General features: G+C 35.5%; 1 protein-coding gene across 1 annotated transcript in view; it reads left to right on the forward strand.

Moving 5' to 3' along the window:
- LOC103072649 (dynein heavy chain 11, axonemal-like) overlaps positions 1-12465 on the forward strand; it is a gene marked incomplete at its 3' end in the record, with an annotated part of 92516 nt that overhangs the window by 30566 nt on the left and 49485 nt on the right. The window contains exon 9 of the mRNA XM_007470604.1: positions 11723-11839. Coding sequence (XP_007470666.1) covers positions 11723-11839 — 117 coding nt within the window. The remainder of the gene's footprint in view (positions 1-11722; positions 11840-12465) is intronic.

Below are 12465 nucleotides of genomic sequence, written 5' to 3' on the forward strand. Positions count from 1 at the left end.
ATTCCTGCTTAATTCTAGCTGTAACCCTGAGAGTGACTGCCCAGGCAGATGAGGATATTGAGGATATGTGAGATTACACAGTTCCAGGGAGTGGAACAGAGATTCCAACCCAGAACTCTCAACCTAGCACTTTTTTTTTGTTGTGCCATGTCAGTTCTTTAGTGTTTATCTCCCTCATTGCGTCTTCCTAGAAATGAAGGGAATAAGTTCATCTGGGGCAATTGGAGGAACTCACCTGAGGACCTGTGCCCTGAGGTGGCGTGATCCAAGATGCTGTGGCTGTTTTCCTTTTGCCTGCTAGTTTTTAGTAGGAAGGTTGATCCAAGTACCTAGCCCGCCATTACTCCAGGATCTAAAATTCACTTTAAAAGTAGTTATTAATCTATACTAGCTCGTGTTCTAGTTCTTACAATTAGTTTTCTGTTCTGGTCTCCTGAACTATTTATTAATTCTTTTGCTATTACAGTATGTAGCATTTAAAAATTTTAACTACATAAATTTCTTACTAGTCATCTACAGGATTTTCAGGTCTTGCCTGCTTACTTTTCAAGGTAAAATTTATTATTTAAAAACATTACTTACTTGTTCTTTTGGAAAGGTAACATATGCAAAAATGCAAAAATTTAGTCCCCTTCTTCTCATTCCCTGCTTTCCCCCCAGTCTTTCATTTTCCTTCCCCAAGGATATCTACCATTATGAGTTTCTTACATAATGTTCCAGTGATACATGGTGCATGTACTAGTGTATACATGGGTGTATGCATTTTGAATTCTGTTTTTGCACTCATAGCATCCTCTACAGATCATGTATACCTTTTGTCACTTAATATATTTTAGCAGTCATTCTGTATCACTGCAATAGCATTACCTATTTTTTAAAAAACAATTGTATATTATTCCGTGAATTTATGTATTATTTATTTTTAAAAGTTATTTAAAGTAGTAGATATCACTGTTTAAAAATTTACTTAGGAGCTTCTTCTGGGAAGATGGAGTAGATGTACTTTTCCGTCTTCCTCTAAGTACAACTACAGTACTGGTCGCTATGTGTAAAAGACACATAAGAAGACTCTGAAAGGTGAAAAGAAGAAGACAGATGGACCCAAAAGACAACATAGTGATGAGTTACCTGAATTTCCTTCTTGCCTGAAATAGTGCAGACCTAGAGGTGAAGACACTGGCAACCTGGAAACACCAGTGGTTACAGACATTAAAAACCTCAATTAAAGCCTGATCCCTCTCAAGAAAGGGACAGCCTGGCAAGACAGAAAACTTGTAGACTGCAGTCTCTCTAGTCCAGAAAAATATCACAGAAGAAACTGTCCCCTACCCCCATGCATGCCAGCAAAGACTGCATGGGGAGACTAGACTTACAGCCAATCTGTAAAATGCTACCCCACCCAGTCCACACCTCCACGGGGGTGGTATCAGTGATGGCCAAGTAGGGAGTCATGATTTTCATCCTAGCTAGCCAGTTATGAGCTCACTCTCTCTGTGATGTCAGTGGAGAACACATGAGAATCCTGAATTTCTTTCCTCACCCAGCAGCATCCTTTACCCCACTAGGGTAGTATCACAGGAAGCCTCTAGAAAGTCAGTGCTTTCACCATGACCAAATGGTAACCAGGTCACCTGTACTGTGACATCTGTCGAGACCACATGGGAAACTGGAACACCCAGCCGTAACAGGAGCTCCCCACCCTTAGGTATTAATGGTTGCTGAGTGGAGAAACTGGACTTCTGTCTCCACTTGACAGTAAAGGGGCCAGAGCAGTATTGTTGAATGCTAGCAAAAACTGAAGGTTTAAATAAAATCCAGTCTCATAATATGAAACATAGTATGAAAACATCCAGGTTCAGTAAAAATTTACTCATTAAACCAAGAGCCAGGAAGATCTCAACTGAACAAAAAGAGACAACTAATAGATGTCACCATTGAGATAAGACATGTTAGAATTATCTGACAAGCTTTATAGAGCCATGCCAAAAAATGCTTCAACAAGCAATTATCAGCATAATGAAACAAATAAAAAATAACCTCAGTAAAGAAATAGAAATTCTCAGCAAAGAAATAGAAGGTATAAAAAACAAATTGGCATTTTAGAGCTGAAAAAAATACACTGCATAATGGTTGAGTTCAGTGTCAGGATGGAGTGACAGAGGAAAGAATCAGTGAACTGGAAGATGAAACAATAGAAAGCACTCAGTCTGAACAACAGAGAAGGTAGACTGAAAGTAAATGAGCAGAGCCTTAGGGACTTGTAAAAGTGTAATAGATCTAGCACTAGTGTCCTCAAAGTTCCAGAAAGAGAGGAGAAAGACCATGAAGCTGAAAGTCTCAGAGAAGTAGCTGGAAACCTCCTAAATTTGGCAAGAGACATAAACCTACAGATTCAAGAGGAAATCAGTAGCAGAAAGATAAACCCAGGGATAAACCCAGAGAAATCCATGCCAAGACACATCATAATTGAACTTCTGAAAACTGAAGATAAAAAAATCTCAGAAGTAGTGAGAGAGAAAGCACAACTTACCCAAGCGGAAAAAATGGTTTGAATGACAGTGGTTTTTTTATCAGAAATCACGAGGGCCAGAAGGAAATGGCAAAATATTTTTAAGTGCTGAAAGACAAGAATTGTTAACTCAGAATTCTCTACCCAGTGAAAAATACCCTTCAAGAATAAAGGGGGGGGGGGGAATCAAGAAATTCTTAGACAAAAAAAAAAGCAACTAATAATTTGTCACTGGTAGACTGATCCTTAAAGAATGGCTAAAGGAAGTTCTTAATACAGAAAGGAGGTGATAAAGAAGGGAACCTTGGAACATCAGGAAGAATGTGGTATGCAGAAATAAGTGTAAATACAATAGAATTTCCTTCTCCTCTTGAGTTTTCTAAATCATGTTTCATGTTGGAAGCAAAAATTATAACATTCTCTGTGGTTCTAAATGTATGTACAGAAAGTATTTAAGACCATTATATTATAAATGGAAGAGAGTAAAGGGATCAAAATAGAAGGAAGGTTTTTTTTCTGTATATAAAATTGTGGTAAAATGTATTTTACATTAAATTTAGCATTTAAACCATTTGTGAGTACAATTCAGTGGCGTTAAGTATATTCACAATGTTGTGCAACCATCACTGCTATCCACTTCCAGAATATTTCATCATCCCAACCAAAAACTTTACACCCATTAAATGATAACTCTTCATTGCCCCCTCCCCTTGGTACCTGGTAATACCTGTTCTACTTTCTCTCTCTATGAATTTATTTATTTTAGATACCTCATATGAGTGGACTCAAAATAATTCTTTTGTGTGGCTTATTTCACTTAGCATAAGCCTTTAAGTTTCATCCATATTGTAGCATGTGTCACAATTTCCTTTAATTCCTTTTTAAGGCTAAATCATCCTTTTTAATTTCATTCCTTTTTAAGGCTAAATCTATTTATATATATATATATATATATATATATACTGTATTTTGTTTATTCATTTATTGATGGGTGCTTGCTTGTGTACACCTTTTTGGCTCTTGTGAATAATGGTGCTATGAACATTGTTGAGCGAGTATCTGTGTTGTCTCTGCTTTCAATTCTTATGGATACGTACCTAAGATTAAAATTGCTGGATCATATGGTAATTCTATTTTGAACTGTTTGAGGAATTTCCAAGCTGTTTTCCATAGTGGTTGAACTATTTTGTCTTCCCACCAGTAATGTAGGATTCCAATGTTAGCACATCCACATCAACACTTATTATTTTTCATTATATTGGATAATAGCCATATTAGTGGCCAAGAAGTAATACTTCATTGTGGTTTGATTTGAATTCCATAATGATTAGTGATGTTGGTCATCTTTTCATGTGTTTATTAGGCATCTTTATGCCTTTGGAGAAATGTCTATTCAAATCTTTTGCTCATTTTTGGATTGGATTCCTTTGTTGTTGGGTTGTAGGAGTTCTTATATTCTGGACATTAACCCCTGATCAGATGTATGACTTGAAAATACTTTCTTCCATTCCATGGGTTGTTTTTCAGACCCATGGTAGTGTCCTTTTATGCACAAAAGTTTTTAATTTTGATGAAGTCAAATTTATCTTTTCTTTTGTTGCCTATGCTTTCAGTGTCATATCCAAGAAATGATTGCTAAATCCAATGTCATGAAGGTTTTCTCCAGTATTTTCTCCTAAGAGTTTTATACTTTTAGCTCTTACATTTAGGTCTTTGATAAATACTGAGTTAATTTTTGTATATCTTGTAAGGATCCAGCTTTGTTGCTCATAACTAATGTATAGAAGTGCAACTGATTTTTGCATCCTGCAACTTTGCTGAATTACCTCTGATAGTGGTTTTGTTTTGGTTTTTGTTTTGCTTTTGGTGCAGAATCTTTACAGTTTTCTAAGTATAAAATCATGTCATATATTAACAGAGATAATTTTACTTATTCCTTTTCAGTTTGGATGCCTTTTATTTCTTTTTCTCACCTAATTGCTCTAGCTAGTGTTTCCCTAGCTAGTGTTGAATAGAAGTGGTGGAAGTGGAACATCCTTGCCTTGTTCCTGATCATAGGGGGAAATCTTTTAGTCCTTCATCACGGAGTATGATGTTAGCTGTGGGTTCTTCATAGATGGCCTTTATCATGTTAAAGAAGTTTCCTTCCATTTCTAGTTTATTGAGTAAAATTTTATCATTAAAGGGTGTTGAATTTTTTTTTTTTTTTTTTTACATCAGTTGAGATGATCATGTGGTCTTTTCCTTCATTTTATTAATGTGGTCTAATGACATTGATTTTTATTTGCCATCCTTGCATTCTGGGAATAAATCCACTTGGTCATGGTGTGTGATCCTTTTAGTATGCTGCTGGGTTCTGTTTGCTACTTTTTGTTGAGAGTGTTTGTATCACTATTTATAAGGAATACCAGTCTGTAGTTTTCTTGTAATGTCTTTATTTGGCTTTGGTGTCAGGGCAATATTTACCTGACAGGATGAGTTAGGAAGTGTTATATCTTCATTTTTTTTTGGAAGGGTTTGAGAAGGATTGGTATTAATTCTTCCTTAAATGTTTGGTGGTATTCATCAGTAAACTGTCTGGTCCTAGGCTTTTTTGTTATTGTTGAAGTGTTTTTGATTACTGATTAAATCTCCTTACTAGTTATAGGCTTATTCAGTTTTTCTTTCCTTCACAGTTCAGTCTTGGTAGGTTGTGTGTTTCTGTTTGTTCATTTCATCTGTGTTACAGAGTTTGGTGTACACTTGTTCATTGCATATTTTTATAATCCTTTTTATTTCTGAATTACCCAGCATTCATTTTAGTAATTTGAGTTTCTCTCTTTTTTCATTAGTCAATCTAGCTAAATGTCAATTTCATTTTTTTTTTTTTCAAAGAGCAAACTTTTGGTTTTGTTGATTTTCTCTATTTTTCTGTTGTTTACTTCCTTTATCTCTATTCCAATGTTGATTTTTTTCCTTCCTTCTGCTAGCTTTGGGATTAGTTTGCTCTTTTTCAACTCCTATAAGGTATAAAATTAGGTTATTCACTTGAGATCCTTTTTTAATGTATGTGTTTACAGTGATAAATTTTCAATCTTAACACTGCTTCTGATGCATTCCCTAAGTTTGAGTATGTTGGGTTTTTTCCCCATTTGTCTCAATGTATTCTTAATTTCCTAGATGATTTCTTCCTTGACTCATTGGTTGTGGGAGGTAAGATTTTATACTTTACTTGAACTGATGATAGATGGCAACATTAGACACTGATGTATATATAATGTAATAAAGTAATATCTAGAGCAATATAAAGAGACAAACTTAAAACACTATAGGTATATCAAATATAATGCTAAAAAATTTCAAATAGAGTTGCAGAAAAACAAGAAAAAACAGAACAAATGGATAGCAAATAAAATGGCAGACTTAAACCCTAACATGGTAATAATTACATTAAATATAAATGGTATAAGTACACCAATACAAAGACAGAGATTAGCAGAGTGGATTAAAAAAATGACCAAATTATATGTTTTCTTTCAGAAACTCACTTCAAATATAGTCATATATGCAGATTAAAAGTAAACAGAAAAAGACATATCATGCAAACACTAATCAAAAGATAGCAGTAAAGAAAGCAGTAATAACTATATAAATATCAGATAAAGTATACTTCATAGCAGGAAAAAAAAAAAGAATACCAGGAAGGGATATTTTGTAATGATAAAATAAAAGGGTAAATCTACCAAGAAGACATAGCAATCCTAGATGTGTATGCATCAAACAACAGAGCAGCAAAATATGTGATTCAAAAACTGGTAGAACTGAGAAGGAAAATAGACAAATCCACAGTGCTAGTTGGAGACTTCAATGCTTCCTTCTCAGCGATTGAAAGAACAACCAGATGAAATATCAGCAAGGATATAAAAGAACTCAATACCATCAACCAAGAGGATCTAATTGACATTTATAAAACACTCCATGCCGCAACAGCAGAATTCACATTATTTTCAAGTGCTTGTGAAACATGTACCATGACATGCCATATCCTGGGCCATAAGACAAACCTCAACAAATTTAAAAGATATGACATCCTACATAGTATGTTACTTGATGACAGTGGAATCAAACTTGAAATCAATAACGGAAACCTAACAGGAAAATGTCTAAACACTTAAAGATCACATTTCTAAATATTCCATGAATCAAAGAAGTAGTCTCAAGAGAAAGTATAGAGAACTGAATGAAAATGAAAATACAGTATATCAAAATTTGTGGCAACAGCTAAAGCAGTTCTGAGGGATATTTATAGCACTAAATGCATACATTAAAAAAGAAGAAAATCTCAAATCAGTAATCTGTTTCCACCCTAAGAACCTAGAAAAAAAAGAGCAAATAGATACAAAGAATCAGAAAGAAGGAAATAATCAGAAGGAAAGAGCAGAAATCAATGAAATTGAAAAGAAATAATAGAGAAAAGTCAGTGAAAGTAAGAGTTAGTTCTTTGAAAAGACAAAGCTCTAGCAAGACTACAAAGACAAAAAGACAAATTACCAATATCAGGAGTAAAACATAGCTACAATTACATCCTCAACAGATATCAAAAAAATGGGGAATACCAAAACACAAAAGAATAACATCTACACACATAAGTTTGATAACTTAGATGAAATGAACCAATTCCTAAAAAAATTAGAGCTACCACAACTCAATATGAAATAAATATTTTAAATTCAGATATAATTGACATGTAACATTGTATTAGTTTTAGTGTGCAACAGGTCCCTGGTCCACGGCTTCTTAGGAGCTGAGGTGCACAGCAGGAGGTGAGTGTCAGACAAGTGAGCAATGCTTTGTCTGCCACTCCCCATGTCTCACATTAACACCTGAACCATCCCCCACCCCGGCCTGGTCTGTGGAAAGATGGTCTTCCACGAAACTGGTCCCTGGTGCCAAAAAGGTTGGGGGCCACTGGTGTACAACGTAAGAATATGATACATGTATATGTTGTGAAATGATTGTCACAGTAGGTTTACTTAACATCTGTTGTCACACATAAATTTTTTCTTGTGAGGGTGAGATAATTTGAATAACACTATATTAAAGAAATTGGATTTGTGATTAAAGACTCCCCCGAAGAAAATGTTCATGCTGAGGTTGTTCCTAGGAGAATTTAACCAAATAGTTAAGAATTACAGGCACACCTCAATTTTTTTTTTTTTTTTTGGCCACACTGTACAGTATGCAAGATCTTAGTTCCCTGACCAGGGATCAGACCTGTGCCCCCTGCAGTGGAAGCACAGAGTCCTAACCATTGGACTGCCAGGGAATTCCCCATCTGTATCATTTTTTTTTTATTAGATTCCCTATATAAATTATACCATATGATATTTGTCTTTCTCTGTGTGACTTAGTGTGATGATATCCACATCCATCCATGTTGCTGCAAATGGCATTATTTCATTCTTTTTTATGGCTGAGTAATATCCCATTGTATATATGTACCACATCTTCTTTATCCATTCCTCTGTCAATGGACGTTTAGGTTGCTTCCATGTCTTGACCATTGTAAACAGTGCTGCAGTGAACATTGGGGTGCATGTGTCTATTTGAATTGTCGTTTTCTCTGGATATATTCCCAGGAGTTGGGATTGCTGGATCATATGGTAGTTCAATTTTTAGTTTTGTAAGGAACCTCCCTACTGTTCTCCATAATGGTTGTACCAATTTACATTCCCACCAATAGTGGGAATATATTCAGCATTTATTGTTTGTAGATTTTTTGATCATGGCCATTCTGACCTGTGTGAGGTGATACCTCATTGCAGTTTTAATTTGCATTTCTCTAATAATTAGTGACATTGAGCATCTTTTCATGTGCTTTTTTGGCCATCTGCATGTTTTCTTTGGAGAAATGTCTGTTTAGATCTTCTGCCCATTTTTTAATTGGGTTGTTTGGGGTTTTTTGGTATTGAGGTGTATGAGCTGTTTGTATATTTTGGAGATTAATTCCTTGTCGGTAGCTTGCAAATGTTTTCTCCTGTGGGTTGTCTTTTTGTTTTGTTTATGGTTTCGTTTGCTGTGCAGAAGCTTTTAAGTTTAGGTCCCATTGGTTTATTTTTGTTTTTATTTTCATTACTCTAGGAGGTAGATCCAGAAAGATACTGCTGTGATTTATGTCACAGAGTGTTCTGCCTGTGTTTTACTCTAAGAGTTTTGCGTTTCCAGCCTTACATTTAGGTCTTTAATCCATTTTGAGTTTATTTTTGTATATGGTGTTAGGGAGTGTTGTAATTTCATTCTTTTACGTGTAGCTGTCCAGTTTTTCTAGCACCACTTATTGAAGAGACTGTCTTTTCTCCATTGTATATTCTTGCCTCCTTTGTGATAGTTTAGTAGTTTAAAAACTTCGACGCATTAAATTTTTGACTAAATTCAACATCCATCCATGATAAAAACTCTTAGGAATAGAGGGGACCTTCCTCAAATTGATAAAGAGTATTTACCAAAAGGCTAAAGGATATTTTACATAATGGAAAGGACCTTCCTAAATCCCAAACACATAGCATATATTCAGCTGCCTACTCAACATCTCCACTTAGATACTTAATAGATGTCACCAACATGCAAAACTGCACCCCTGCTTTACCTCTCCCCATACCTATTCTTCCTTGTCTTCTCCAACTCATTAAATAGTCCATATAATGTACTACCAAGTACAGAACCTTGGAGTCATCCATGATCTTGCTCTTTTCTTATGATAAACATCAGATAAAGCCTGAAAATATACCCGGGTCTCATCTTTGACCCGGGTTATTGCATTTGCTCCTAAACCTCTTCTTCAGCCCCTGTCTTGGCTCCATCAGGGTCTGTTCTTCACACAGCAACTTGATTGCCTTTTAGGACCTAAATCAGACCATGGCATTTCTCTAGCTAAAACTTCAAAAATTCCCACGTCACTAATAAGGGCAATTTTGGAGTTTTTACAATATAGAAAAAATGGTTTTTAGTAATACCAGCATATTGTTTATTCTTCAGTAAGTATTGAGAAACAGCTCTGTGCTAGGAACCTCATTAAATATTGGCACTGTCACTGTGAAAAGAAACATGGCTACTATACTCATAGTTTAAAATCCAGGGGGAGACTCCAGGTTGGCACTTATACAGTGTGCTTAGTGCTTTATACAGTGTGCTTAGTGCTAGGGTATGAAAAGTACAGAGTACTATGGGATCACTTGTGAAGGGCCCCTTTCCAGAGGAGGTGAAAGGGAAACTGAGACAATACTTGAAAGATAAATGGAACTGAAAAAAAAATAGAAATGAAGCAAGTGAGGAGTAGATGAAAAGAAAGTGATGAGCAGAAAATTGTATTACACACAGAGAATGAGTATGATAAGGCAGGTGTGGCTAGATCCTAGTGTGTGAAAGGGGGAGAGGTACTGGAATAGTTGGGAGCAGTAAGTAGGGGCCAGATCACAGAGGGCTTGTAGATGAGGTTGACTTTTAGACTTTACCCTAAGAAATTAGGATTCTGAATTGAGATAATGGTGGATTTTGAGTACGAGAGTGACATAAGATTTCCATTTTAGAAAGCTTTATTTAGATTGCAGTTCGGAGAATGATGGGAAAGATGAGATTAAAGGCAAAGAGAGTAGTTAGAAAATGCTTAACAGAAATCCAGCTAAATGGTAATGGTGATCTGGGGGGTGATGCCTGGACTAATGAAGAATAGGTAGTTAGGAGAAAAGATTGACAGCAGTTGACCGAGAGAGGAAGAAGTGAAAGAGATTGCCAAAGCTTCTATTAGGGTTTACAGAATAAGGAGTAGCTTTATAGAGAGGATGATGAGCTCCGATTTGTATAAAATAAATTTCAATTATCTGTGGGACTTCCTAGGGGAGAAGTTCTATCAGCAGTTCTGAATTCAGGTTGAGTGACAAAAAAGAGGTTAAGAGAGATATCAATTATGGAAATGAACGTTTGTTTCCTCCCTGAGATCTTATTTGCTGATTGTTCAAATAATCTTTGAGGATCTTAAGTGGTATGTTCTTTGTTGCCATACTGAGAAGAAGAGCAAGTTAGGCTTGTTTACAACTTGTTGGGCATTTGTGTTTACTTTTAAAAGTCAGTGAGCCTTGAATGAAGAGACTGTTTGGCCCTACTTCATAAGTGGAGACTTCCTCTTGATGCTAAAGATGACATTGTTGTATATGACACATAGTGCTCTAGAACTTTGCCGTTACACTGTTTTATAGTGTTTGTTCAGTTCAGCATAAGGTGCGTTCCTTCATACAGACATCCAGAATCATGCTTGGAGTGTGGACTTTGGAGCCAGGTTACCTGGCTTTAAATTCTGGCCCTGCCATTAAGTAGGGGTAAGATTGTGGGCATTAAACTTCTTTGAGTTTACTTTGTTGCCTATAAAATGGAAAAATATTACCTACATCATGTGGTTAGAATTGAGTTAATAATGTAAAGCATTTAGAATAGAATTGAATAAATGTTAGCTGTCATTATTATTATTAATAAGAGGAGGCTTAGCTTATGGTGGTAACAAAGGACTTCTTTATGTTAAGTGTGTGGCGTGCACTCCTGGGGCAGTTTGCAGATGATGGTTATTCTCTCACTGTTTCATTCTTTGTAGTTGTGGGAGTGGGTGTTTATGTGTTAGGAGAAAACTGGTGGTTGTTAACTGCATATTAATAAGAAACTGGGAAAATAGGAAGAGTATTATGTTTTGTCTGTATCACTAGTGATGCTTTCTTACAGACAGATATGTGGATTTCAGTTCCCACTTGAAGAAATAGTGTTTCCTGGCAGGGTTTCTGCTCCATGAAAAACAGAATTAAAAACTTCCTGTTTAAACTTATAGATGGACTAAAGTTATAATAAGACGGGTTATTTTTTTTCCTTTTTCTTTTCTGAAAAGCTTTGCTTTTTCATTTATAATCAAAATAGTATGGAGGAGGATAGAGTGATAGGCCAAAGAGCTAATGTTGGGGTCTGAGCCAGTGAAAAGGATTGTGGAAATGTGAGCTGACAGTGCTAAATGTTCAGTGCTCCTATAAGGCTGCCACTTGAATAATTAGTCAGATACAGCTCTTTCTTTGTCTTTCCTGGAATCCTGCTATGAAAAATAAATTCATTCACAGAGAGAGAGGTGTCACACTTTTGTGGTTGATATTTTCACTGTTGGATTCTTTCCTGTAAACTAATATTTTATTTTGAATTTTATAGGAATTTGAAAGTGATTATGTTGTGTTTAAGTCCAAAACTTTGGATTTTGACAGAAGACTCGGGACAATTCTTTGTGAAGCTTTCTTTAACTGCAATCGTCTGGAAGCTGCATTTAAGGTTAGTTCTGAAGAAGTTATCAGGAAAAAATGTTTTACTAGTGAATAAGACTATTGGGTGAAAAGAGGGAATACATTCCTTTCTCATCCAGGTAAACTATTAACTAGTCACATTCTCTTCATATGAAGCTCACTGAATTATAAACTTTGAATAATGCACTAATGAATGATGAAGCTTACTTTGGACAAAGTTTTAGGACACTTGCCTATTGATCTTTGCTCGAATTCATTGTTTCAGCTTTCATTACCTTTAGAGCAAGTTTGGTATGGCCTGTGAACTATCAATTCAAAATTAAGCTACAGTGAAAAGTGAAAACTCTCTGTTAACTCAAGAATTTCTTTTCTTTGCCATTGTTTACATAGGTTGAGTTCATCTGCCCACTTTATTAATCTGACTGAAATAAATAGCAATTTTTACACGGTTTTTCATCAGGCATAGGACACCATTGATTATCAGACACACCAGTGTTTATCAACAAAAGAATATGCTGCCAAACAATTATGATGCTGTTGATTATATAACATAGTCTAGTTTCAGAGGTGTTAAAACATGAAAGAATGTTTGTCATAGAATTGATGAAATACAGCATAGATGTATGAATAGTTGCAGAAAAGAAAAGCATCCTG

The sequence above is a fragment of the Lipotes vexillifer genome, unplaced genomic scaffold (assembly GCF_000442215.2).
Source record: "Lipotes vexillifer unplaced genomic scaffold, Lipotes_vexillifer_v1.1 scaffold1406, whole genome shotgun sequence".
Lineage (NCBI taxonomy): Eukaryota > Metazoa > Chordata > Mammalia > Artiodactyla > Lipotidae > Lipotes > Lipotes vexillifer.